The 15,256-nt window shown below is 34.8% G+C and overlaps 1 protein-coding gene, 1 long non-coding RNA gene and 1 other non-coding gene across 5 annotated transcripts; 1 reads left to right on the plus strand and 2 right to left on the minus strand.

The window, feature by feature from the left end:
• Window positions 1-201: 201 nt before the first annotated feature.
• LOC119999783 lies at window positions 202-5,847 on the minus strand. 2 transcript variants are annotated; one of them, XR_005468505.1, is made up of 4 exons: window positions 3,250-5,847; window positions 1,258-1,371; window positions 1,008-1,086; window positions 202-748 (listed from the first exon to the last, which is right to left on the minus strand). It is a non-coding gene; the product is annotated as an uncharacterized LOC119999783 (long non-coding RNA). The 2 variants fall into 2 exon arrangements; XR_005468506.1 differs by lacking the exon at window positions 1,258-1,371 and having other exon boundaries at window positions 3,250-5,780.
• On the plus strand, window positions 5,327-5,413 carry LOC120001153. The gene has a single exon (XR_005468758.1). It is a non-coding gene; the product is annotated as a small nucleolar RNA SNORD36 (small nucleolar RNA).
• Window positions 5,848-8,393: 2,546 nt separating the features above from the next.
• Window positions 8,394-10,591, minus strand: LOC119999682 (protein TIFY 9-like). 2 transcript variants are annotated; one of them, XM_038847387.1, is made up of 5 exons: window positions 10,372-10,591; window positions 10,011-10,288; window positions 9,799-9,916; window positions 9,640-9,681; window positions 8,394-8,764 (listed from the first exon to the last, which is right to left on the minus strand). In XM_038847387.1, exons 1-5 carry the CDS (start codon window positions 10,478-10,480, stop codon window positions 8,760-8,762), a joined length of 552 nt encoding a protein of 183 aa, XP_038703315.1. In that variant the 5' UTR covers window positions 10,481-10,591; the 3' UTR covers window positions 8,394-8,759. The 2 variants fall into 2 exon arrangements, with proteins under 2 accessions (XP_038703315.1, XP_038703314.1); XM_038847386.1 differs by having other exon boundaries at window positions 9,640-9,697; window positions 10,372-10,588.
• Between the last annotated feature and the right edge of the window lie 4,665 nt (window positions 10,592-15,256).

Consider the following 15,256-nt stretch of genomic DNA (forward strand, 5'->3'; position numbering starts at 1 on the left):
TTTATTGTTTCGTTTCCTTTTGGAATTTCGTTGTCTTGGTGACAAATGGGTCCCAAGAATTAACTTTATTATTAAAAATATTCAAGATGTAATATGATTTTTTTTTTAATTTTTTTTAAAATCAATACGTGGATGGTTTGTCATGGTTGAGTCACGTCGACGTTTGATTTATCATAAAAAAAAGTATGGAAGTAGAAAGAATAATATAAAGAACACAGCTTTGCATGTTTTCTTGTACTTAAAATATACAGCCAACTGGGGCACTGACCATAGCCACAGGTCCCAGACGAGATAGCTGGTGGTTCACCTTTGACATGGTCAATTGCCCAATCAAAAACAACACCTCTGCACATTCACAGAAACACGTGTGACCAGGACAACCAAAGGGTCTTCTCCATTTTCATATGCCAAGTTTTGGGTTAAAGAACAATGGCACTATATAGACTTGTCCTGTGCTCCAGACCCACCGGATATGGGCCAGTTTTGTACAGCCCATCTACCTCAACCTAGAGTTGGTAAATCATCTTCTAAACCACACCCCCAGGCCAAGAGAGCAAATTGTTGTACTTGATTTCATTGTCTTCTCAATTGCAGCCAAAAATGAAGATTGTTTCTTGGCCTACAAATTGTTAGATCTTCCATTTTGCTTCGCAGGGCGAGGCCACAGGACCACGATGCCAACCAGCGTTGAAGTACCGACATCTCCCCGTCAGAAGTTGGTGTTACGCTCTTTGCATCTAGCGAGTAACTGTTAATGATATTCATGAAAGCATGGGGTATGTTAGTGAGAAATCAAATGATAAAAAATAAGTGAATGCAACTTGACTTCATAGTGATTTTGTAAAAATGGGGAAGATGAAGGTAGCAGGTCGCTTAACTACAGGAGAAAAAAAATCAACCATTAATAAATCTTCTGGAGGAACATTCTATTCAACCTAAATATTTATGCAAGCAAGCAAAGATTCTCTCGTGCCTATCTTACATCCAACATCATGAGCTAAACCAACCTGTAACTAGGCCATATTCAGGGACCTTCAAAGTAGCATTCTCGAAAAGCTTGGCTTCCAGCAAATCCCTTCCTCTCACCTATACAAGGTTTCACAGTAAAAATCCAAGAAAAATAAAAACTCGACAAATCAGGTGGGAAAATTTCATTAAGAATCAGCATTTTAGGATTGCTGCCACATTTTAACATCAATACTGCTCAAGTTTCCACATCAGGATATACGTGAAATAAGCGCAAAAGTGACAGATTACCAGTTAACATTTCCTGAAATGCCAAGATTCAAATGAATCAACATTAAAATTAACGAATTCCTCAGGGAAGTACCACTTGCGTTTGCAATTAAGTCATTCATGTAAATGGTAGCACTGCAGGAAAAAAAAAAAAAAGAGGACTAATCAAGCTAAGTATCGACAGACAGACGTTACAAGGGAGGCAAATAATGAAAAACCTTTTTCCATCAGTTAAAATCATAAATGTCAGTTTGCTCTTGCCCCTTTTGCAAGGATGGCAAACAAAGTCCTTTTCATGACTTCTAAAACAAGAATAGGCCCCTACCAAAGTCATTTATCCGCTTCTCAAGAAAATGAACAAGGCAACACATACTTCCTAGGAAACAGAATATTCTTCAATTGATGGAAGAATCAAGCTTTTACTCCACTCTAGTCGTCCAATTAAGGGTAAATTGACAATCAACAATCATTGCCAATAAGACAAAAAAAAATTAAAGTCAAATACTAATTCCACTAGGGCTGAAAATCTAATTATTCCACGTGAGCATTAAACCTTGTTGTTGGATTGTCAATTCTAGCTCTGCAACACAACTTTACCAACAATTACCACATCGTTTGCCCTGTTAGTTGAATTGTTGTTATCTTGGAAATCTATCAAGCAGAAAGCAAAAGGTTTCAAAAACATTATCAACCAAATTTCTTACATGTAAATGCATAAAATGCAGAAACATTACGAATAAAAAACTCAGACAAAAAAAAAAGGGTGCATGCACATAGCAGAAACATTGCTTTGCCTACACATTGAATATATACAAAGGTTAGATAACACAAACAGGAGTTCTTTGGATTCCAATGTATACATGCACATAGCAGGATTCTTTGGTTTTGGGAAAAAAAAAATTTTTTGCTGACAATTACTTTCTTGGTGAGAAGAGTCCTCCCAATATTCTGGTTTTAGATTAGTAATACAAACCAGTAAAAACTTTGCATGATTGTTGCACAGCATGTACAAGGTATAAAGAAACTAAAGGCAGCCCATTAACTTTTTGTGGTACAGAGAACACTATGCTCCTGTAAAATATACATCCAACCAAAATTCATTCCAATTCTCATTAATATATAGCAATGATTTCCTAAATGCAAATATTATAGCAATGACAGTGTCAAATCTGTAGTAATATTTCCTCTAGGTCAAGAAAACTTCAAATATTAATTACGCTAGAACTTGTGGCTTTATAATCAAAGTTAATATGACAAGGCATGGACTGGCAATATAAGGCCCAAGTAGAGATTTGAGATGTAACATGCTCAACTACTTTTCAAAGAGCACTACCACCTAAAGGTTATCTACAAAATTATAAGAGATGTAAGAGGCTCAAATGCCCCAGTAATTAAGACTTTTCGAAGCGCACTAAATACCTAAACATTATCTAAAAGATGACAAGGGGTTTTATAGGTCAAATTTCTAAATGAGTGCAGATACCTGATTTTGAATGAAACTATTTGGGGTACTAACCAGGACGCTTGATATCAAATAACTGCAATGTTTTTAGAATTTTCAAATTGACACCCAGTTGAGTTGTACTAAGAAATACATATATGTAGAATAATATGTTCCTCACCAATTGCACACTGTTTTTGAAAACGAAAGAATTTGCATAGAAAGTTTACGTGGTAAACTGAGTTCAGAGAAATTCCATAGGATTGGGGAAACAGTTTCCTATGTCTCACCCTTCAATCTAAAAGAGACGTGACACGTGTATCATGTAGACTTTCCTTTGCCTATAGACATAGAGATAGGGAAAGAAAGAAAAGAAAAAAGTATTCCATCTATAACAACATGTCAGTATGTCACACATCCCTCTTTGATCGCCTGGTACAAGTGAGTAGTTGCTCATGTGTGTGTAACTGAATATAAATGCTCAGCACTCAAAAATAGGTACAATACCATTGGTATTAGCATAGTTTCACAGATTTAGTCATAAAAAAATAGTTTGATAGATTTGGATTTACCTCCGGAGGACAACAATTTAAGATCTGCTCCCAATCAAAACTATAGTGATGATGCCCTTCTCAACTAGGTGGAAATTTCAGTATTCTGAGTGTCAACACTTGTGAAATCGCAAGTAAGACTCAATTAACTGCAATTTTTTTGGAGTTTTCACAATAACACCCAGTAGTACAAGCTCCACTGAGAATTATGTTGATGCGCAATAATATATATTTGCTGCTCATATATATCAATTAAAGAATTTTCAACCACAACATTGTTGATATAATTGCTCTTCACTGTCAAGGAATGAATTTGAATGCCTGACTCCAGTGCAGCTAAAGTAGCACAAGCACGAAGGAATGCTAGAGTATGTCACTTATGTAAGTTCGACCTGGCATTCAAGCATATTTACAAACAAATCCAATGCCTTCTCCGCATAATCTGCCTGTACATAACCACCAATCGTTGTGTTCCAAGTATTATCATTTCTAATTGGTGATTCAACAAATAGTTTCATAGAGCTCTCCATCCTCCCACATTTACCATAGACATCCATGAGCGAATTCGAAACATACACATCCAAGTTCAAACTAACCATGAATACATTGCAACGGATTTGCGTCCACAAATTTAAACCCTCCATAGTTGCACAAGCTTGCAGCAAACTAGTAAATGTATACTCAGTAGGAATGACGAATTCTTGTCTCATCTGATAAAATAGCTCCACAGCAACTATGTTCGGACCTCTTCATGCAAACATAAAACTCCAAGGAATCACATCCTTCTTTCGCATCTTATCCAAAAAAATTGAGCATCACCCAAATCTCCCAATTTGGTATAGAATTCAAGCAAAGAAGCACCAACATAAATATTCAATTCATAACTAGTTTTCAAAGCACACCCATGAACAGACTTTGCCACTAATTGCCAGGTCTAAGGCCTCTAGTCCTAGACAGGCCTTGAGCACGCAATTAAAGCTATCATTACTGGGATTCAACCCAACAACATGCACTCGATAGAAAAGTTCCAATGCGTTTTCAAAACAATCATTCTCTGAATAGCAAGTCACCATCCCGGTCCAACAAACCACGTCCTTGCTAGCAACTTCTCAAGCACTCTGGACGTACCCACACACAGAATATGCATCAATAATAGCAGTCTCAACGAAAGTATTAGAGTCAGGACCAAGCTTACATATGTAGGTATGTAGCATCCAACACAGCTCCGCCCATTCTTTACCTACAAGCAAATCCGTATTGTAGTAAAAACAAAAGGGTTCGTCTCCTGCCCTTCTCTATGTAAGCGGTGGAACCACTCTATACCCTCCAGGTTTCTAAACGAATGTGTCTGCGCTTGGATCAAATTAACGAAAGAGATTGTCTTTTTCTTGGGCATCTCATCGAACAGCTTACGTGCATGATTTAATAAATCCGCTTTGACTTACAAGTTTAAAAGAACATTTTGAACGAACAAGTCAAGGTAATTATCCCTCCTTCGATAATGACATTGCAGAGCTTTCCATCTAACTGGGTCATCGTTTCAGACACAATCTTTGAGCACAGCAGTATACACACGATTGTCAAACTCCAGAGGAGTCGCGCATTGCACTTTGTTTCTTGCTCTTGTAGGCTCAATGCAGCTTGCGCTGTAAAACGACGTCGAGGGAAGCGTGTGCAAGTGCTAATTGTAAAATGCGTCGCAAAATTAAAGCATGAAAATGCCTTACAATGTCGAGTCAATATGATCATGCGCCTCAATTTCTCGAGACCGTCGTTTCACAGAAGACAAATGAGCAGAAGAGACCCAGCAAAACGCAGCGTTTTAAGATAACCGAGAACGCGGAAAAGAAGGAAAAATAAAAAAACTTCGAACGGCAGCGTTTGGGATTTCAAACCAAACGGTGTCGCTTTGGAAGGCACTAAAGAGCGATTAGGGTTTTACGGGCTTCCCTTCATCCTATATAAAAAGAGCGGCTCCGATAGAGATTTTCCAGAGCACAAGAGTTGGTCATGTTTCTTCCATTTTTATGTTTCCGTTCGATTTTTTTGTTTTTGTTTTTGTGGGATTTCTGTTTGATTGACAAAAGATGGTGATTGTGAGCAGATGATGAAAGAAGTAAACGAATGCAACTTCTGATGAATCCATGAAGATTCAAAAAATCGAGCTTTTTAAAACTGATGCTCACTTCACCACCCTCCCCGTCTTTTGCCTTACATTTTCTCAGTTTGTTTATTTCGTTATATTTACCTTCATCTTACCTGGTCTTGATTCCTTAATGCGATGGAACTCTTGTTTGATTGGTTTGAAAGTTCTGTGATTAATTTTAACATTTCAAAAAAACACCCAGCAATCCCAAAAAGTATTTGAGATTAAGATGATTTTTATTATTTATGGTAGTGAGATCAGGTTATCTTGTTGTGCTCCCTATATTTTCCTTCAACACTGACAGTATTGTGAGACCCTGAATTCTCCGTCTTGCGGAAAGAGCAAAAATGTGGTTAACAATGTCCATATTCTGGGCTGGGCCTTCTACCCTTGACACAGAACAACCACATTGTCGTTAGAGCCCAACGTAGTATTTGTTGGATTTAAATTTGTTTGTTAGTTGGGCCGACATGTGGACAGATCAGGACTTTTACTAGGCCTGTAAACGGGTTGGATCCTGAATGGATAAAGTTTAGGGTCCACTTAGCAAAGGGATTGACTGGACCCGTCTGGTATAGAAAGTCCACTCTAGGACCAAATCTGAATCCATCGGATACTCGGGTAATCCCAGATTCGGATCCATACCCGATTAACACTGCTCTTCGTTTGAAACTTTAAATCATAGAGGTTGAATCAAAGGACAAAGTGGCGACAAGCAAAATTGATCTCCAAAAAGCTAATAAAATAATATTATGTTATATTAGGCGGAAGACCAGGGGAGGTTTTTTTTTTAATTACTGCAGATAAATATATTTATAGTTGAAATCGAATTTTGATCCCTCATATACCTAAACCGAAATAACTCTCGTTGGTGGATGGCCAAAAGAGTTAGAGAGGCCGAAGTTCTTCTCTTTGGGGTTTCTTACAAAGTTAGAAGTTATTGTAATGCAGTAATTAGGTTATTATATATTTGGATTTTGGACCATTGATCTTTTATAAATGGTTAATATTTGATTTTATATATACTACTTAATTCATTAATATATTAGTCAGATTGGATCTTAAACGGATAAAATATACATATTCTATATCCGAAATATTTATTCAGCAAAGAATATTTATTTAGGGTGTAGTATCAAACACCCTAAATAAGTTAGTTTATAAACTCTAATAAGTTTTAAAAAATTAAGCTTCAAATTGAAATTTATTTTAGAGTTTATGTTTTTTTTTTATTAAGATAATATTGTATTGTGTATATAATATTACGAATTTTTAAAAAATTCATTTCATTTTTATTTATATAAATCTTATAATTTATAAACTTAAGCTTAAGATTAAGATTAAATTAAATACAAAAATTACCAAAAAATAAAAGATCATAAAATAACAAACCACAATAATTTATACAATTCTCCATTTTTGTGTTGTTTTTTATATTAAACTTAAATAGACTTTTTTTCACAACTTATAATCAAATTATAAGTTCTATTAAATACCTATCAGTTTTTTTCACAACTTATGAATTATCTTATTTTTTACGACTTATAAAATAACTTATTTAAACAACAATTAAACTCTATCAAACAGAGCCTAATTCAATTAAAATTCATTAACATGCATACCAAAAAATATATTATCCATTAACATGAAGATAGACTACTTTAAGCGTGACTCTACTTTATTTAAAGTCAATTAAATGATGATAATCAAAGGAGAAAAAGAGAGAGTAATGATTCCGATATTATTAATTAATTAATTTTCATGTTTAAAACGTGAGTCGACAATGGTTAGTAGTAGTAGGACCCCCGCCACTAATTAACCCAAACCTTTAGTTCACGCAAACCCCTGTTAATGCTACCTTCGCTTCAATTGCTTGCCTTTTGTCTCCGACACGCAAGTCTCGATTTTAGAAACTGACAAAAGGGGCAACTCAATGAATTAAGAAAAGTAAACAAAAATATTTAACATGTTTTTTTTTTTTTGGTTTGCCTTTTATTCTTTGACTGCTTCAACTTCAAAGAATTCGATGACCTTTTCTTTTCTCCATTTGGACTCCGTCACAGTGTCACTTATTTTCCTGTTTGGTTATTTACTTTTTTCTCACAATGAATGTCACTTTTTTCAATTTTTTTGACTCGATCAGTTGTTAGAAATCCACAACCTCATAAAATCAATTATATTAATTATATTTTTTGTTTTGAATTGTCCGATGAATACAATGAATCCGAACGACTTCTTTTTTTTCACGTCTCACAAATGGACTAAACTCAAATCACAAAGTTTGAAAAAATACCTAGATGATTGTCAATGAATGAGTTTATCTTTATAAAGAATGAATAATGTCTACATATTTGGATGTGGGATAACATCAATCGTACTCGTACCTAATTTACAATAACATCAAAAAGTGCTTTTTTTACAGGGTGAAAAACAACAGCATGAAATTGGGTAGAGAATCAAACTTCTTCTCCGGCTTGGAAAAATCTCCTCATCCTTAATAAATCACGAGGGATGGAATTTTAATTAAAATATCCTAAAACAATGAATGGTAAACAGATCCTACGGATATAATTCCATTATATTCTGGGAGTCGCCGGCATGAACAAGATCAAATAAAGATTCCAATTGACCTTTAATAAGGTACGTATCCGACACATTATTCACTAAAATAGTATGAAACCACATTGGATACGCAACGAGGATTTAATTTACAATGCAAATATAGTCAATGAGTACTATTGTCGCACATAAGGGAGTTGGAATTTGTTTGGGACAAGCAATCCACTCGCTTGCAGTCATCTTGCCGTTTGTGACATTATTATCATCGAACCCTATGTAATCCATGTTTTTCTATTACTCCACGACAAGTAAACGCATTTATCAAGAAATATGAGATCCACGAATAACTTAGATGAGTGTGATGATCTCGAGTTCGAGCCTCTTCATTCCCTTCCCTCATATAACTGAAAAAACAAAAGAACATGCTCTAGAAAACCTAGGATATCAAAGACAGCAATCATAGCATAACTATCGTTAAAGTTGAATATATTATTTATATAACTGCAATATTTCACATTCAATATGGCCTCGAGTACGCCGCTCAAGGGACACTATGTAAGAAACTCGAGACCACAGTGTTAACCGTGAACCAGCAATGGCCGTCCAAAACAGCCAATTTAAAAGAGAGAAGAAAAGAAAGATGGGCTTTTGTAAAAGCTCTTAACATTTAGTTAATTAATAAAGATATATTTAGATGTTTGCCATTGTCCTAATTTGGGTGATGGTTTTTTTCTTCGGCCGCCGACTGCCTAGTCTTTATTCCCCCTACGGCTCTTCTCGTAAAGACAAACATATTAGGACTGGCAAGCAAACGGCGACACACATGTCAATCTGCAAAAACAAGTGTCAAAACCGCGTCTCATTTCTTGACGGAAATATCAAGAAAATAAGTATAACACAAAGCATACCAATACCAATACAAATACCAATACAATTATGAGTCAAGCCTACTTATGTACAAACGTACAAAACTAGGCTCTCTACTCTCTTTTTTTATTCAATAGGAATTGCGAGCGTAGGATTCGAACCCACAATTTAATGGGTGGATCGTCCCTTACATGCTAACTATCTGTGCCGTTCAACCAGATTTTCATCTAGGCTCTCTGTTTGGCTTTGTGAAGATGGTTGTTGTGTTCATTAACTTTATTGATGATAGTCAAAATCGAGTGTTTTAATTAAGAGAGAAACCAACGCCGTTAACCTTTCGGTGTCGGTGGTTGCATCCGTTGCTGCATCACACTGGCAGAAATTAATTAGAGTTTTCAACCGGATTTGATGATAGATCCCCATACTAGAAGAACATGTCAGACTTGTAATCCTGAAAACTAATGAGCGATGTGATTTATAAGAAAAACTCTAGATCTCTCAAACAATAATATCTTTTATGGCTCAAATATCAACGTTAGCAACGTCTCAAAAGAATAAAACCGTATAGACTCGATGTAATCACAGTAGTGAACCGGTAAATACAAAACAAACAAGATTACAGCCTCGTTTTCAGTTTTTCACATACGGAATTTGTTGTATAAAAAAGTATACTAATTTTAAGTAATTAATCACAATTTTCTATGAAGGACACTAATTCCTTTTGTTTCCTAATTGAACCCCCCAAAAGATGCAAAATTCAAGGGAACGGTAGACGAATGTCTCTAGCAAGTAACAACCAAACCGAAAAAAATCACGAGTGAAGGAAAACGTGAGTCTACCTTTCCTTGCGTTTCTCCAGGAACCTCTGCAGGGACTTCCTCCTGTACATCGGCAGATCTGCAGGACGTGAGAACGCAACCATTTGTAGTTTCGGACTTAAAAAACTCACACTACTCTTGATACCAAAAAAAAAAAAGCGAGTAGCGACGGAGACTAACCTCCATTGAGAGTCTCTAGCAACTTTTGCTGATCGTCTGAGGAACCGACGGACTTTGGCTCCGGAGATTCGACGGATTTCATGTTTCCTTGCTCAGCAAGCTTTATAATCGCCTCCGCCTGCACACACACACAAAAGAAGATGTGAAAATCCTGAAAACAGATCAACAAATACTAAACCAAACAGAAATCATAAAATAATAGACAAACAAACCTTGTTTTCAGGCACATCAAAAACAGCAACCATTCCGTTGTAAAAAATCGTCAAAGGAGTAGTAGGCTGCTTCGGATCTTCTGAGCTCCCGGAAACAGGCATGTAAACAGGTAAATGGCGAAGCAGGATGTTTCGACTCGCTTTAGGAGTAGACGGGACTGAGTAGGACTTCTTCGAGCCAGGAAAACTCACATTCGGAGAATTTTGGTTAAGAGAGGCCGAAGAGATCACGGATTTGAGGATTTCGGGGTTAATCTTCGAAATTCCAGCCTGAATGCCTGCAAAATAGCACAACATCGTGAGAACCAAAATCCAAAATCGCAAATGCAACACGAGAGTTCAAGAAGGTAGTCAGATAGACCTCCTAAGCTTCTTTGGCGATGAAGGAACTTCTGGAACTGAGATTTGGAGGAGGAGCCGGTCTCCTTCTCCATACCAAAGAAATCGAGCTCCACAGGTGCTCTTGACATGTTTCTTTCTTTTTCTCTTTCTGTTTGCTTTTGCTTTGAATGGGCTGAGCGGGAGGGGAACGAGTGAGAGAGAGAGTCTTATAAAGAAGCTGCCGGCGAATGAGCAGGCACGAGAGTGAGACGTTACCTATTAGCATCTCTGAAAATTCTATAGAAAACAAAAAAAAATAAATATTAAATTATTAACTAATAAATAATGATTTAGAACAAAATAAAAATTAATTAATATATAATTAAAATGAGGAAAAGATAATATCACAATAATATTTAACACACACCTCGCATTCGCATGAAGAGTCCGTGACCACATTACGCAATTGGGCTTGGTAGGGGGTTTTGGTGGTGTGGGTCCGTGATCACTGGACTTGACTCGAGTGCCGCTCTTCATACCACGCACGTGTTTCAGTTACCTGGTCCCACAAGAATTTGTAATTTCATTATTTTAAATGTTTGACCAGGAAAAAAAAAATATAATTTTTATAATATTTATTAATGAAAAAAAAAGTGTGGCCCACCAATTAATGGTTGCTACTCGTATGTATGTTTGGTAGAGAGAGAGTGTGTGTATGAGCGTACCAAACAATTTATATACAATCCGAAAATAACAACAATAGTAGTTAGTTGTGTTTTTTATTTTATTTTATTTTCATAAATATTATAACTTTTGTAATATTTATTAATGCAAAAAAATTAAAAAAACGTGTGGCCCACCAATTAATGGTTGGTACTCGTATGTATGTTTGGTAGAGAGAGAGTGTGTATGAGCGTACCAAACATTTTATATACAATCCGAAAATAACAACAATAGTAGTTAGTTGTGTTTTTATTTTATTTTATTTTCATAAATATTATATTTAATGACGTGGTAATGACACATTATACGATTTAGAAGCTATTTGATTAATATATAGAACATGAATACGTTAATAACTTACCTGAAATAGGTGATGTGGCAGTAGATTCTACATTTCAGAATTTACCATGCAAAATACAAGGGCAACTCCAACAAAGGAATGCATATGAGAAAGTAAAATCCTAACCGTCAATATGCATACTCATTTTTTATTTTTATCATTCCAACAGAGTTCTTATCAAAGCATGTAAATTTGCATTTCCCAAGAGAGTGGGTTTGCATATTTTTGAGAGTAAAAGTGAGCGAGTTATTTTATGAACTATTCTTGGAATGAAAATTTTTTAGAATTTGTAAATGAGTATGTAAATCACATTCAAAGTATGTATAGTTCACATTGGAAACTCATTTTACATATCATTATTGGAGTTGCTCTAAGTTCTATGGGCTGATATTTAGGTGAGTTACTCTTATATAAGGAAATAACAAGCTGGAGCCTAGTCAGCAAATTCCCTCTTAGAAATAGATTCGGGACTTTGAAATTTCCCTTAAATTTTAAAATCTAGAATTCACATATAATGGTTCAAATGATGTCAATTTTTTATAAAATAAATTCGAAAAACATATTTGAGGAGAGAGAATGAGTAATACTGTTTGGGTTTGACAGTTAGGTACAATGAATCCAGAAATTATCGCCGTTGGGGGCACACACTATGGTTTTTTGTATCATTCTTTTTCATCAGGTTGTGGTTTTTTTCCCTATGATTTTTAGACGTTGTTGAGTAGAAACAGGATGGTGGCTACTTAAATTTGGGTTTAGGATGGGCAATTATTGGGACATTGGGGGACTTAAAGTAAAATATCAGAGGCCTCGAATATTTTTTCTTAATCAGATACCCAATACCATTGTATTTGTACATGATTTCACTTGGGGCCCCAACCCCCAATGTTACAACAGTGGATCCCGCCACTAGTTGGATCTAAAATTTTAGATTCCATAATTATTGGCCACATTATTCATATTAAGTATTGTGCGTCCATCTCATCTCAGCATTCGGGATAATTGTGACAAAAAATACTGGGATCCGTAAGATTGCTCCGGATAGAGTTGTATGTAGAGCGTAGATTGATGGAGACAAGCAATCTATGTTGTTTGTCCAAATGACATTGTTATTGTTATAATCATCCAAGAAATGCCTATTAGTGCTAAAAACATTTCGGACAGGACAGTCAAGCCAATGTAGGTTAATTTTGTGCTCTGTGTAAAGTTACAACTTATGATAGATACTATAATAATATTCATAGGATTCATCACAGCTAAAAGAAAAAACAAACCAAGTATATATCATTTTAGCAATCTCATACATCCAGCATTTTACGGCTCGTTGTTATACGTTGTATATATAGCTTATACACACAGTATATCTTAAGAATAAATATTAATACAATATATATTTACAATGTTTGGTGCCGCACATGAGATAAACATGTATGTATATAGGACATAAAAAAGTAGTGTTTGACCAACAAGAGGTGACTAGGTTGGCAATCGACTGGGTTATGCATGTGTGTCAAAGGTCCAAAACCTGTTCAATTTTGCCAACGTATCAGTATGGTCATGTTAGCTGCCAAAAAGAGATTGTTTGACTACCCTTTAATGTTCTACACAAGAGAAGAGCTATCAAGTCCATGAGATGCCTAAGTCAGTTTATGTGTTATTCAGAAATTGAGATTGATCATATGCTCGACCTCTTCCTTTTGCTATATGTCAAAAGTTAAAAAGTTTAGATTTGAAGCTCCTCTTACCTAGTATGAATTAATGCCCATTTTCTTTTTTCTTTTTTTTTGAAAGGCCCACAGGCCACACACATGATAAGCCATGTCCGAGGGGCATGAAGGCCACTACAGTGGATGGAAAACTACCCAAATCCCAAACCTCCTGGTGAGAATAGAACCCTGTACCTTCAGGTCCACCTCCTGGTGAGAATAGAACCCTGGACCTCCAGGTCCTGAACAAACAACCTGACCAACCAGGCTATCTCCCATTCTCAATTAATGCCCATTTTCTATATTAACTGTAATACATTAATTTTCATATCTGAAAATTTGGACATTACCTACAATGTTATCGTCATCATCATTATATTTGGTGACATCCGGTTCATGATTATTTCTATCTTAGATCATAATTAATTCAGCCTACATATTATTGATTTTTTTTTTCTTCACATTATACAAAAACCGTATGCGATATAGGTAACTGAACTGAGATTACTATGCCATACCGAGTCGTATTGTCGTAGAAATGATCAAAGTATAGAGTAGATTGATTGGGACAAGCAATCTATGTCGTTTGTCCAATGACATTGTTATTATCATCCAAGTTTAGATCCGAAACCGTGTATGATAGAGCGGTTGAATTTATTTTCAATGTTACAGAAAAAGTTGTGGAAAAAAAACTAAGTTTAAAGTTGTGTAATATGTTGTGAGGTATTTGACAAATTAAAAGCTTATATTGGCGGAAAAACTGTTGAATAAAAGTATAATATTAAATTTTATGATTTTTATAACAATTTTTTTAATCAAATTTAATCTAATAAATATAATTTTTTATTAAAATTAATTTTAAATCTAAAATATAATTTATGATTAAAAATAATATTAAGTATAAAATATAAATATTTTTAAAATTATTTTTATGTAATATGAGATCAAAAATGTTAATAAAAAAATGTTTGATACAAAATTATTAAGTAGAATAGTGTTATTATAATAATATAAACGCGGACCCACCTTGTTTTTATATAAAAAAAATTATTTTATATAAACTTTGCAATGATTCTCACAAACAAAAAAAACAATTATAAAAAAAACAAACAAAACAAGAGCGATACGTTCAAAAGAAGCTCCAACAGATCAGCTTGCATATAACCAATGGATCCGCTGTACCAAATAAGAGAAAAGAAGCCGCCTTCTTCGACATAGACAATAAATTCCAAGCGATTTGGATTATCACTCAATTGCCAAGAAATGCCTATTAGTGCTAAAAACATGTCGGACAGGATAATCAAGCCAAGCCAAGCCAATCCAGGTTAATTTGGCACTCTGTGTAAAGTTAAAACTTACGATATATACTATAATATATTCATAGGATTCATCACAAGGGTTTTCAACTATGCAAACACACTAACGGCAATTTGAAACTATATGACGATTAAAATTTCTCAAATACTCAGTCTCTTTATATTTAACTATCATTTTAGCAATCTCGTATTTTATGGCTCGTTTTTGTATATATAGCTTATACATGGTACAAGTAGTTACACACGTATATCTTAAGAATATATATATATATATATATATATATATATATATATATATATATATATTAATACCATATATATTATTATTTACAATGTTTGGTGCCACACGAGAGAAACATGTATGTATAGGACATCAATAATTAATGCAATTGGTGCAACAAAATTATTTATTCCGTACTTGATTTTGAATGAGGTGCCGAGATTAGTTAGAAAACTAAACTCTCTTGCAATCCAGCTTTAATTACACTTGATGACGTCCAAAACTTGCTCGTTTTATCAACATATCAGTATGGTCAGGATAGCTGCTAGAAAAAATATTGCTCGGTTGTTCTTAGTGACGTACCTGAGTTTATGGAGGCCCTGAGCAAACTCTAAAAAAGGGGTCCCTTAATTTTTTTTCCGTTATTATCATATAGTTATTAAAAGTTTAACGATATTCTATATACAATTCATGCATTTGAAAAACCATCCTTCATTGTTTGCAAATGATTTAGTATTTCAATAAGCTTTTTTTATTTCTTTAGGTAAAATGTTACGCAAAACTTTTGAATTATAAAGCTAAATCTCTTCCATCAATATCATAAAAATTAAAAAGTGTCACAC

The sequence above is a fragment of the Tripterygium wilfordii genome, chromosome 6, assembly GCF_013401445.1.
Source record: "Tripterygium wilfordii isolate XIE 37 chromosome 6, ASM1340144v1, whole genome shotgun sequence".
NCBI classification, from domain to species: Eukaryota; Viridiplantae; Streptophyta; class Magnoliopsida; order Celastrales; family Celastraceae; genus Tripterygium; species Tripterygium wilfordii.